The following is a 13,457-nucleotide window of genomic DNA, read 5'->3' as shown; positions in this document are numbered from 1 at the left end:
TGGGTTCGATTCTGTCCCTGGAAGGGGAGTAGTGGGTTGGGGGGGGGATGGGAACCAGGACTCCTGGGTTCTATGCTGGCCCTGGAAAGGAAGTAGTGGGTTAGAGGGGAACCAGGACTCCTGGGATGTATCCTGGCTCTGGGAGGGAAGTGGACGGGGAAGGTTAAAGCAGGGTAGGCTGGGAGTCAAGGCTCTGGGGTTCTAGCCCCAGCTCTGACTAAGCTGCTGAATTTCTCCGGGCCTCAGTTTCCCTGGCTGTGAAATGGGGACAAGGATTCTTCCTTTGTCGGACGGGAGTGTCAGTTCAGTGGGGGCGGGGGCGCTCTCGCCCAGTGCGTCTGGGCAGGGTCCCGATCCCGGTGTGTGGGGGGGCGGGGGGGTCTGTGCACCGACGGGGGGGGCGGATCGGGGGGGGGGGCGCAGCACCGATCTCCGCTGTATTAATAACCAGCCCCTCCCAGAGCCGGGACGCGAGCGGAGCTTACCCCTCCCCCAGCCGCGGAGGGTGAGCGGGGTTACACCGGGCGGAAATGGACGCGGCTGGGCTGGGGGGAGCCCCGCAGCAGTCCCGCTGCCCCCAAGGGACTACATTTCCCAGCATGCCTCGGCCCCTTTAACCCTCCGCTCGCCGCAGCTCTGGAGGGAGGCTGAGCCGGGGCAGGAGGAGCTTGCCCTGGGGTGGGGTGCGGTGCGTGGGGGCTACTATCACCGCCTGTGTGTCCCAGAGGCGGGGAGCCGGCCCCTGCTCTAACCACCAGCCCCCACTCCCCTCCCAGAGCTGGGGAGAGAACCCAGGAGTCCTGGCTCCCAGCCCCCCACCCCACCCCACCCCACCCCACCCCACCCCTGCACCATGCAGAAATGCAAATGCATCAACACAGACTCTGTTTTATTCGCAATCCCACTGATGCCAATAGAGCCAGGCCAGAATCTGATCTCGGAGACTTCGGCATGAAACCGGAGCGACCCCACTGACGCGAGGGGGGCTGGGGCTGTCCAAATATTATAACACACGTAACCAATTAAAACAACGTATAAAAGAATTTACAATCAATATCTTCTTTTAGCGGAGCTTTTCAAACACTTGCACCAGGTTAGCCTGGGAGGGTGTGGGGGGATGCCTCCTCGGAGGACTCAAAGCCTTAGAAATCAGGGTGTTAAATTTCTATTCTCCTGCTTTTTTCAGGCAGCTAAACAACAGCCACTACAATTCGATATTTTTAAATCAGCACGTCTGGTTAACTTGCATCCAAGAGTTTTAAAAGAGCTGGCCAAGGAGTTGCTGGACGGTCAATGTTGATTTTCAATAAGCGGCAGGGCACCAGGGAAGTTCCAGAAGACCAGAAGAAAGCTAATGTTGTGCCAATGTTTAAAAAGGGTAAATGGGGAATTGTAGGCCTGTTTGTCTGACATCGATGCTGGGCAAAATAATGGCGCAGCTGATACAGGAATCCATTAATAATAAACGAAACGAGGGTCCTATAATTAATGCCAATCACCGTGGGTTTACAGAAAATAGATCCCGTCAAACGAACTTGATATCACTTTTGGTGATGAGCTGGGAATACTGGTGCCGCATATAAAGACCTCGGACCACACCATCATCACCCCGACCGCCAGAACGAAGCTGGAACGGACCCTGAAAGACGCCATCCGCTGCCACTACACTGAGAACCTCAAGCGGAAGCCGGACCAGGGCAAGTTTGCTTGATAAAGGTAATCATGTTGACGTAACAGACTTCTGTAAGGCCTTTGACTTGGTACGGCCCGACATTTTAATAAAAAACTAGAATGATATAAAGTGACCGTGACCCACATTAACTGGGTTAAAAACTGGCTAACTGATAGATCTCAAACTGTAGCTGTAACCAGGGAATGGTCATCGAATGGGCGTGTTTCTGGCAGGGTCCCTCAGGGAGCAGTTCCTGGCCCTACGCTGTGTAACATTTTTATCAATGACCTGGAAGCCGACATAAAATCGTCGCCGAGAAAGTTTGCAGATGCCACACAGATTGGGGAAGTGATAACTAAGGAAGAGGCCGGGTCACTGATACAGAGCGATGTGGCTCGCTTGGTAAGCCGGGCGCAAGCGAACGCCGGGTGTTTTAATACGGCTTAATGTAAATGTATCCATCTAGGAACAAAGGTCGGCCGTGCTTACGGGCTGGGGGACGCCCTCCTGGGAAGCGGTGAAAAGATTTGGGGGTCATGGTGGGTAATCAGCTGGACATGAGCTGCTGGTGGCCAAAGGGCTAACGTGATCCATGGGGTGCATAAGCAGGGGACTCTCCAGGAGCAGAGAGGTTATTTTACTTCTGTATCTGGCCCTGGTGCGACCGCTGCTGGAATTCAGTTCTGGTCCCACTCAAGAAAGATGTTGACAAATTGCAGCGGGTTCAGAGAAGAGCTGCGAGAATGATTAAAGGATTCAAAAACCTGCTGTATAGTGACAGACTCAGGGAGCTCAATCTATTTAGCTTAACAAAGAGAAGGTCTGGAGGCGACTTGATCCCACTCTAGAAACACCTACATGGGGAACAAAGATTTGATAATGGGGCTTGTCAATCTGGCAGACAAAGGTAGGGTGACCAGACAGCAAAGGTGAAAAATCGGGATGGGGGTGGGGGGTAATAGGAGCCTATATAAGAAAAAGATCCAAAAATCAGGACTGTCCCTATAAAATCGGGACATCTGGTCACCCTAGACAAAGGTCTAACACGCTCCAATGGCTTGAAGTTGAAGCTACACAAATTCAGCCTAGAAACACGGGGACAGTTTTGACCAGTGAGGGTAATTAACCACTGGACCACTTTGGGGTGGCGGTGCAGTCTCCATCCCTGACCCTTTTAAAATCAGAAGGGGATTTTTTCAAAAAGCTCTGCGCTGGGAATGATTTTGGGGGACGTTCTCTGGCCCGTAACCCAGGAAGTCCGGCTAGATGATCACAATGGTCCCCTCTGCCTTTGGAATCTACGAATAGAACCCAGGAGTCCTGACTCCCAACCCCTCCCCTGCTCTGACCCACATGACTTCACTCTCCTTCCAGAGCTGGGGATAGAACCCAGGAGTCCCAGCTCCCCGCTCTAACCCACCAGACCCAGACTGGGGTACACCCTTCCCTCGAACCTTGGTAGTATGAGCGCAGAAGTGGGCCCTGCGACAAAGTGGGAATGTTCATAATGTTTTCACTGAATACTGTGTGTGCCTCAGTTTCCCCTATGCATTTCTTAAGTCCCTAGGGGGTGGGATAAGGGGGTGTGATTGTTGCAGAGCCCTAGAGGGCAGGGGTGATGGTGTCTGCACAGAGAATGGCCGACACCCTGTCTCCTGGCAACCGATGGCCTGGTCCCCTCCTTTGCAAGGTGCCAACTTGAAGGTGTTGGAGAACAAAGAGATCAGGTGACTTCCTGGCCCGGGAAAGAGACAAAGGCCAGAGAAGGGGCTGGAGGGGTTTTCAGTTTGGAGCTGGCTGGGGAAACAGAGGGAAACCCCAGCCAAGATGGACCTGGACTGAGGGGGTCCCGTTGTCTGTACCTACAAGCTCTGGTTTGACTGTGTTCCTGTCGTCTAATAAACCTTCTGTTTTACCGGCTGGCTGAGAGTCCCGGTGAATTGCAGGAAGTGGGGGGTGCAGGGCCCTGACTCCCCCACACTCCGTGACAGGCCTGTTCGTGGAATTGTAGGAGGCCTCCGTAGTCCAGATATAGCCCCATCCTCTGGCGCATCACCCCAAAAGGAACAGAACCCAGGCGGGGACCCCAGAGCTGTGTTTTCTGAGCAGCGGGTGAGTCATCCCTGTGCTGCATCGCTGTGCGGCTGTTCCCCAGCTGTCCCACCCCAGAGGTGGTTGCATCTCAGCGCTGGGGTGCAGAGGAGACGTTCGCTTGGTTTAGGAGGGCTGGGGCTGCTGTTAAATGACTGGCACAAAGGCACATGAGCAGTTTAATAGCAAAGTCTATTGTTCAGACCAAAAAAAAACGTATATACACCGAGAATGTAAAATTCACCCAGGCCCCCTCAGAGTCTGGCATCAGGGGATGCTGCGCATCTTTCCCTACCCATGTCCCATCTCCTCCCACAAAGGACTCCCACCCCCCCTGCTCTAACCACTAGACCCCACTCTCCTCTCAGAGCTGGGGATAGAACCCAGGAGTCCTGACTCCCATCCCCCCTGCTCTAACCCATCAGCCCCGACTCTCCTCTCAGAGCTGGGGATAGAACCCAGGAGTCCTGACTCCCATCCCCCCTGCTCTAACCACTAGACCCCACTCCCCTCCCAGAGCTGGGGATAGAACCCAGGAGTCCTCACTCCCAGCCCCCCCTGCTCTAACCACTAGACCCCACTCTCCTCTCAGAGCTGGGGATAGAACCCAGGAGTCCTGACTCCCATCCCCCCTGCTCTAACCACTAGACCCCACTCCCCTCCCAGAGCTGGGGATAGAACCCAGGAGTCCTCACTCCCATCCCCCCCTGCTCTAACCACTAGACCCCACTCTCCTCTCAGAGCTGGGGATAGAACCCAGGAGTCCTGACTCCCATCCCCCCTGCTCTAACCCATCAGCCCCCACTCCCCTCCGAGGAGTCCTGACCCAACGCCAACATCCTCTTCAAAGTGTCTTTGGTCCTTTCGCATTTGGCAAGCATGATTCACCTCCTGCCCAGCTCCCACTCTGCCCCCCATGCTCTCCAGTGCAGCTTGAAGCCAGGGAGAGGGCAGGGAGGAGGCTAGGTCTATGGAGAGTTGGGGGCACCCATTTCCTGCTCCTCGGGGCAGATGCGCTTCAGGGGAGGTGCCCCCATGGACTCATCGTCCTCTTCTTCCAGCACCGGCTGCGGGAAGGTTGGGGCCGTCTCAAAGGGGGGTGCATCCTCTTGTCCCTTTGGGGAAAAAGGGAAGGGGTGTTATACTCAGAGAGAGCAGCGGGGGGGATGGACACCCCCAGCAACCTTGGTATGCCAGCCCTGATCCCGCCCAGAGATCCCCATCAACCTCCCTACGTTCTCTTGTGCCATGGGTAAGCACCCCCTCAACATAAGCAATGAGATCTGCAGGCCAATGGCCCCACCTTCACCCAACTCAACCCAACCCTTCCAATGGCCCAACCTCTACCCAACCTTCACCAATGGCCCGACCTCCACCCAACCCAACCATTGCCAATGGCCCAACCTCCGCCCACCTAACCCAATCCAACCCAACCTTTGCCAGTGGTTCAACCTCCACGCAACCCAACTCAACCCACCCTTCACCAATGGCCCAACCTCCACTCATCCTAACTCAACCCAACCTTTGCCAGTGGTTCAACCTCCACGCAACCCAACCTTCATCAGTGGCCCAACCTCCACTCATCCTAACTCAACCCAACCTTTGCCAGTGGTTCAACCTCCACGCAACCCAACTCAACCCACCCTTCACCAATGGCCCAATCTCCACTCATCCCAACTCAACCCACCCTTCACCAATGGCCCAATCTCCACTCATCCCAACTCAACCCAACCTTTGCCAGTGGTTCAACCTCCATGCAACCCAACCTTCATCAGTGGCCCAACCTCCACTCATCCTAACTCAACCCAACCTTTGCCAGTGGTTAAACCTCCACGCAACCCAACTCAACCCACCCTTCACCAACGGCCCAATCTCCACTCATCCTAACTCAATCCAATCTTTGCCTGTGGCCTAACCCAACCACCACCAATGATGCAACCTCCACCCAACCTAACTGAGCCCAGGCTTTGCCAATGAACCAACCTCCACCCCACCCAACCAAACCCAACCTTCACCAATAGCCCAACCCAATGCAACTTTCACCACTGGCCCAGCCTCCACTCAGCCCAACCTTCCCTAATGGTCTAACTTCTATACAGCTCAACCCAACCACTGCCAATGGGCCAACCTCCACCCAACCCACCTCCCAGTCTCCACCCCACTCAACCCACCCCCACGCACCCTTCACCTCCAAGCACCTGACCCAACATCTCAACTCCATACATCCCTCAATTCCACTCTTCCGTGCATTTCCCCCACACCATGCGCTCCCCGATCTACACCTCCACAGCCCACCCCCATACACCCCTCACCCCTCAATTTTCCCATGCACCTGTGACTCCAGTAGGCCTGGAACAGGGTCCTCCTTGGTCAGCATGGGGGGCTCGTCCGTCCCCTCAAGCAGCAGCACCCCAGAGTCTGCACCCAGAGAGGAACGAAGACACGGGAGTACCCTGGCACCCTTGGTGCCAGCTCACCCCCAGTAACCCCATGCAGCCCCCCTCTGCTGTAGCCCTCCGGGAAGCACGGCCATCCGGCTGCCTGGGTCCCATCCCCTCACTCCCTGGGGGCTTGAAGTGATGCCATCCTGGACTCCCTCACGCCCTAGGAGTGCTGGGGGTCCTGGGCTCCACTCGCTGCCTCCCTCCCTCCTTTGGGGGCTGGGAACACGGCCTCCCTCCCCCGCACCACGGAACTTACCCCCTTCCTGCCCCAGCATGGGGGGCTGCGAGTCCTCCGCTTTCAGTTCCCCCAGCGGGGTGGGGGTTGCCGTCTGGCTGCGGTCGGGGGTGGGGCTGGAGCTGGTGTCTCCCCCCTTGGCCAGGGAGGTCTCAGACAGCGAGCTCTGGTTGCTGTTCTCATCTGCAAAGGGGAGAGGGTTACAGGTGGGGGCCGTCTCGGACGCCTGGGTCCCATCCCTCACTCCTCTGGAGGCTGGGGGTGCTGCCATCCTGGATGCCTGGGTCTCATCCCTCACTCCTCTGGAGGCTGGGGGCGCTGCTACCCCGGACGCCTGGGTCCCATCCCCTCACTCAAGACGTGCTGGGCACGCTGCCATCCCGGACACCTGGGTCCCATCCTCTCACTCCAGATGTGCTAGGCACGCTGCCATCCCGGACGCCTGGGTCCCATCCTCTCACTCCAGGCGTGCTGGGCACGCTGCCTTCCCGGACGCCTGGGTCCCATCCCTCACTCCTCTGGAGGCTGGGGGCGCTGCTACCCCGGACGCCTGGGTCCCATCCCCTCACTCCAGACGTGTTGGGCACACTGCTATCCCAGACACCTAGGTCCCATCCCCTCACTCCAGATGTGCTGGGCACACTGCCATCCCGGACGCCTGGGTCCCATCCTCTCACTCCAGATGTGCTAGGCACACTGCCATCCCGGACGTCTGGGTCCCATCCCCTCACTCTAGATGTGCTGGGCACGCTGCAATCCCAGACACCTGGGTCCCATCCTCTCACTCCAGATGTGCTAGGCACACTGCCATCCCGGACGTCTGGGTCCCATCCCCTCACTCCAGATGTGCTGGGCACGCTGCCATCCCGGACACCTGGGTCCCATCCTCTCACTCCAGATGTGCTAGGCAAACTGCCATCCCGGACGCCTGGGTCCCATCCTGTCATCCCCTGAGGGCTGGGAGCACGGACATCCCGGACACCTGGGTCCCATTCCCTTGCTCCCCAGGGACCCTTTGGGGTGAACCTTTCTGGTGCTATCCCAAATGTCCAGTCCCATTCTGGACACCTGGGTCCTACCTCCTCAGTCTCAGGGGGCGGGGTTCAGAGTCCTGCTCTGCCTTCCCGGATGAGAGCACACCTGAGCTATAATTAATGGGGGATCTTCACTCCCCCGATATCTGCTGAAAAACGGTGGCAGCAAAACATACTACGTCCTGCCAATTCTTAGCGTGGGTACGGGACACTCTCTGATCCAGGGAACAGTGTGGGGCTGGTTCGGACCAAGAGGGACGAATTAGTTGCCAACGTGAAGGTGGTCGGGAATTTGGGAGGAAGCCATCGGGATCTGACAGATTTCAGGTTCCTGTGGAAAGGAGGACCTGAGAACAGCAAAACAAGGCCACTGGACTTCAGAAAGGCGGATGTCAACTGACTGGGAGAAATAGCAGGCGGTGTCCCATGGAAAGACCAATTAGGAAGAAGAGGAATCCAAGGGGGTGGCAGATCCTCAGAGATTTAATAATACCAGCGGCTCAACATCAAGCTATTCCCATGCCGAGGAAAGGGAAGAGCCCAGGTGGCTGCACAAGGAGCTTTTTAACGCTCTGAAACCCACAAGGGCATGTCCCCAAGGACGTCTACATGGGAGCAGCAGGAGCGTGTAGGGACACAATCAGGAAGGTCAAGAGAAAGAGTGAGTTACAGCTGGCAAGGAGGGGTTCTTCAAATACGCCGGCCAAAAAAGCTAGATCAAAGACAGTCAAGGCGCCCAGAGGCGGGAGGCAAGTGGGGCAATTTGCCCCAGGCCCTGCAGGCCCCCCCCCCCGAGAATATAGTATTCTATAGTACTTCAACTTTTTTTTATGGAAGGGGCCCCCAAAATTGCTTTGCCCCAGGGCCCCCGAATCCTCTGGGCGGCCCTGAAGATGGTGCGGGTCCTCTGCTCAGTGGAGAAGGGGAGCTGGTGACGGAAGATGATAGGAAGGCAGAGCTGCTCAATACCTACTTTGCTGCAGGCTTCACACACAAAAGGACGCGTGTCCGGGCGACTCGCGAAGTTACGCAGACAAAGTCGGGGAAGGGCTGCAGATCGAGACAAATGGAGCACGCCTCGGAGATCTTCTGACCAGCTTGAATGAATTCAAGTCAGCGGGGACGGAGGCTCTGCACCCTAGGGCGCTGACGGAATTAGCTGAAGACATCTCGGAGCCACTGGCAATAAGATTTGCCAACTCACAGGTGATAGAAGAGGTCCCGGAAGGGCTACCGTCGGGCCCATCTTTGAAAAGGAGGAGCTGGGGAGTATAGGCCAGTCAGCCTGGCTTGGATACCTGGGAAGCTACTGGAGCAATGCATAAAACCTTCCATTTGTGAATGCCGGGAGGATGAACGGGGTGACCACCAGCCACCAGCGTGGATTTACCAAGAACAAATCCTGCCAAATCAGCTTGATTCCCTTCTTTGACAGGGTGGCGGGTTTAGTGGAGAGGGGGAAAGCGGTGGACATAATATACCTGGATTTCAGCCAGTCCCACATGACATTCTAAGAAGCAAGCTGGAAAAATGCGGGCTCAGAACAAATACCATGAAGTGGACACATCATTGGTTGAGTGACTATGAATGGAATGATGTCGGTTTCCAGGGAGGACTCAAGTGGGGTTCCACAGGGATCTGTTCTGGGTCCGGCATTCTTTAACATCTTTATTAATGACCTGGCTGGAAGAACAGGAAGCATACTGGTCAAATCTGCAGCTGACACAAAGCTGGGGGGCGTGCCAACGCTTTGGAAGGTAGAGGGATCTTGATACTTTGGAGAACTGGGCCACAGATAGAATGAAATTCAACATACGAAACGGGAAATGGCTGCCTAGGATGCAGTATGGCAGAGAGGGATCTGGGGGTCAGAGTGGATCACAAGCTGCATACGAGTCAACAGTGTAACGCTGTTGCAAAACAAGCGAACCTCATTCTGGGGTACATTAGCAGGAGGGTTGTAAGCAAGACACAAGAAGTAATTCTTCCGCTCTACTCCGCACTGATTAGCCCTCAACTGGAGTCTTGTGGGCAGTTCTGGGCACCACATTTCAGGAAAGATGTTGAAAAATTGGAGAAAGTCCAGAGAAGAGCAACAGAAATGATGAAAGGTCTAGAAAACATCAGCTGTGGGGGAAGATTGAAAGAACTGGGTTTGTTTAGTGGGGAAAAGAGAAGACTGAGAGGGACATGAGAACAGTTTTCAAGTACATAAAGGGTTGTTACAAGGAGGAAGAAGAATTGTTCTTCTCAACCTCTGAGGACAGGACAAGAAGCAATGGGCTTAAACTGCAGCAAGGGAGGTTTAGGTTGGACATTAGGAAAAACTCCCTAACTGTCAGGGTGGTTCAGCACCGGAATAAATTGCCCAGGGAGGTTGTGGAATCTCCATCACTGGGGATTTTTAAGAGCAGTTTGGACAAACACCTGTCAGGGATGGTCTAGATAATACACCTCTACCCCGATATAACGCGACCCGATATAACACGAATTCGGATAGAACGCGGTAAAGCAGCGCTCCGGGGGGGCGGGGGGGGACGCACTGCAGTGGATCAACGCAAGTTCAATATAACGCGGTTTCACCTATAACACGGTAAAATTTTTGGCTCCCAAGGACAGCGTTATATCGGGGTAGAGGTGTCCTTAGTCCTGCCGTGAGGGCAGGGGACTGGACTAGACGGCCTCTCGAGGTCCCTTCCAGTCCTGTGATTCTAGGATTCTAAAGACAAATGGACGGTGCTACACGCAGGGAAGAAAAACCAAATGCTCAAATCCAGAATGAGCGGGGGCGGGGGGGTAACTGGCTTGGCAGGAGCACTGCCGGGACGGACCTGGGCGTCGTGGTGGATCACCACCTCCACGTGAGTCAGCCATGCGACGCTGTTGCAAAAAAAATTTTTAAAAAGCAAATGCAGTTAACAGAAGCGTCGCATGCAAGTCCCGGGAGGGGCCGGTCCCGGTTAGGCCTCGGCTGGAGGAGTGTGTGCAATTTTGGGCACCAGCGTATAGACGGGATGTGGAGACATTGGAAAGGGCCCAGCGGCGAGTGACAAAGCTGGTCAAAGGGATGGCAGGCAGGCCACTGGGCAAAGGCTGAGGGATCTGGGTATGCTTGGAAAAGAGGAGATTGAGGGGGAACCATGGCTTGACAGGCAGCCGTAAAAGGGATGGAGAACAGTTGTTCTCTCTCGGAGGGCAGGACCAGAGGCCGTGGGTTCAAACCGCAGCAGAGCAGAGTTAGATGAAATCTCAGGAACAACGTCCTGAGTGTCAGAACAAGCGGACAATGGCACAGACCTGCCTAGGGAGGGTCGTGGAAGCTCCGTCACTGGAGGGTTTTAAAAGGAGGCTGGACGGTCACCTGTCTGGGATGGTTTAGACAGAACAGATCCTGCATCTGGGCAGGGGGTCGGACTAGCTGACCCTTGCAGTCCCTCCTCACCCTCACTCTCTGCCTGAGTCCCACTGCCCCCTCCCGAATTCTCAGGCCTCAGTGAGCTGGGGATGCCGCGGGAGCCCCAACGCCATGCCTGGCTGTCCCGGACGCCTGGGTCCCCTCCCCAGCCAGCAACGTACCGTTCAGGTCCAGCATGAGGAGGGCGGGGTTGGCCCGGGGGCTGGGCACGCGCCCCCTCCTCTCCCGGCCCTTGTGCCTCTCCCCGCTGCCGGCCAGTCGCCGCTTCTCCTGCAGGGAGGGGAAGAGAGCGGGGGGTAGAGATGGCCTCCAAATGGGGGGGGGGGGAAGGAGGGGCAAGGGGACAGACAGACGGGGCGGGGTTGGGACAGACGGGCGCCCAGCCCCTCTCTCACCTCATCCCGGGGGTCCACAATGGGCACCCACTTGTAGATCCTCAGAGACGTGTCGCCCACGGTCACCCAGCGCTTCTCCCTGGGTAGGGGGAGAGGAGGAATTAAACTGGCTGGATTATAGCCCTCCAGAGATTCCCCCCACCCCCAAAATCTTCAGAGATTCCCCTCCACCCCCATATACCCGATTGCAAGGCAATTCACTAGCGGAAGTAGTAGGTTATTATCCACTAAGCAGCACTAAAGGACTGATGCCATTAGCTAGCTGCGTTGGTGCAGAGCTGAAGAGGCCAGGCCTTTAGCTAGCAGCAGTGGCAGCTTATCATCCTCTGTCATGAGGGATGAAACCCTCAACTGGCATCCTTCTACCCGCTGAGTTAAAGCAGAGCCTCCTTTAAACAGCAGCAGCAGTAAGCTGTTATCTTCTCTTGACCAGTGTCACACATATCGCCTAGGCCAGGGTAAATAATTTGACAGCCATTCATGTCTCAGGAGCAATTTCCACAGAAAAAGGGAGGCGAACGATAAACAAAATAATGAATAAAACCACAGAATAATAATTAATTGTCGTAATTAAGAGCCAGATCCTGCATTTAGTCACAGGGTGTTACTTTAAACACGCGGACAGCTCGCCCAGCACTGAGATGCAGCTACCTCTGGGGTGGGGCAGGTGGGAGATGGCCACTCAGTGACACTGTATGGGGCTGGCTCGCCCGGCCCTGAGATCCAGCCACCTCTGGAGTCGGGCAGGTGGGGAACGGCCGCATGGGGCTGGCTTGCCCGGCCCTGAGATGCAGCCACCTCTGGGGTGGGGCAGGTGGGAGATGGCCACTCAGTGACACTGTATGGGGCTGGCTCGCCCGGCCCTGAGATGCAGCCACCTCTGGGGTGGGACAGGTGGGAGACGGCCACTCAGTGACACTGTATGGGGCTGGCTCGCCCGGCCCTGAGATGCAGCCACCTCTGGGGTGGGGCAGGTGGGAGATGGCCACACAGTGACACTGTGTGGAGCTGGCTCGCCCGGCCCTGAGATGCAGCCACCTCTGGGGTGGGGCAGGTGGGAGATGGCCACACAGTGACACTGTGTGGAGCTGGCTCGCCCGGCCCTGAGATGCAGCCACCTCTGGGGTGGGGCAGGTGGGAGATGGCCACACAGTGACACTGTATGCGGCTGGCTCGCCCGGCCCTGAGATGCAGCCACCTCTGGGGTGCGGCAGCTGGGAAACTTGCCCCCCACCCCCCCGTGTTGCTCACTCACCATCTGCGCACTTTCTCGATGGCCGCCATCACCTTCTTGATGTCATCCTTGGCCCGGCTGCGGGTCTCGGCCCGCACCGTGCGCCCTGACATGGGGACGGCGCCCGGGGGGGAGAAGAGGGGGGCGGCGGAGGGGAACGACACCTGCGTCTGACGGGGCTTGGGGAGCCCCAGGGGAGGCTCACTCGGCGTCTGTCTGTCCAACAGGTCACCCGTCCATCCAGCCCCCGATCCCCCCACGCCTACCCCCGCCGGCTGCCTGCCCGGGACCTAGCGAGGGCGCCCCATAAACCCCCCCACTGCTCCTACCCCCCCGTCTCTGCCCCCCCCTCACCGCCCCCGCCCCGTGGATCCCTGCCCCGCAGCGCCCCTCCCGGCGGGGTGCCGAGCCCTCCGTCCGGTCGGTCTCCCGGGCTGTCCGGCTGGTCCGGTCGCGGGGCCAGGCCGGAGCAGCTCGGCTCGCTGCGAAAGGGCGGAGCGGAAGCGAAACTCCCCGGCTTCCGCGAGCCGAGCTGGGGCCTGCCGCGGGGGAGGGGAGTCGGAGCCAGGACGCCTGGGTTCTCTCCCGGCTCTGGGAGCTAGTGGGTTAGAGCGGCACGGGAGGGGGCTGGGAGCCCGGACTCCTGGGTTCTCTCCCCAGCTCTGAGAGGGGAGTGGGGTCTAGTGGGTTAGAGCGGTAGGGGAGGGGGCTGGGAGCCAGGACGCCTGGGTTCTCTGGCACTAGATCTCACTCCCCTACCCAAGACAAGCATAGCCCCCAGGAGTCCTGGCCCCCAGCCCCCCTGCTCGAACCCACCAGCCCCCACTGCCCTCCCAGAGCCAGGGAGAGAACTCAGGAGTCCTGGCTCCCAGCTCCCCCCCCCCACTCTAACCACTACACCCCCCTCCCCTCCCAGAGCCAGGGAGAGAACTCAGGA

The 13,457-nt window shown here is 57.4% G+C and overlaps 1 protein-coding gene across 1 annotated transcript; it reads right to left on the bottom strand.

The window, feature by feature from the left end:
• Positions 1–4,507: 4,507 nt before the first annotated feature.
• LOC123369775 (B-cell CLL/lymphoma 7 protein family member C-like) lies at positions 4,508–12,798 on the bottom strand. The gene is made up of 6 exons (XM_045015724.1): positions 12,542–12,798; positions 11,287–11,365; positions 11,053–11,161; positions 6,464–6,625; positions 6,096–6,181; positions 4,508–4,878 (listed from the first exon to the last, which is right to left on the bottom strand). Exons 1-6 carry the CDS (start codon positions 12,631–12,633, stop codon positions 4,732–4,734), a joined length of 675 nt encoding a protein of 224 aa, XP_044871659.1. The 5' UTR covers positions 12,634–12,798; the 3' UTR covers positions 4,508–4,731.
• Positions 12,799–13,457: the final 659 nt, after the last annotated feature.

The sequence above is a fragment of the Mauremys mutica genome, chromosome 4 (assembly GCF_020497125.1).
Source record: "Mauremys mutica isolate MM-2020 ecotype Southern chromosome 4, ASM2049712v1, whole genome shotgun sequence".
NCBI classification, from domain to species: Eukaryota; Metazoa; Chordata; order Testudines; family Geoemydidae; genus Mauremys; species Mauremys mutica.
Note: the sequence above shows the minus strand (reverse complement) of the source record. Positions and strands in the feature narration are given on the sequence as shown.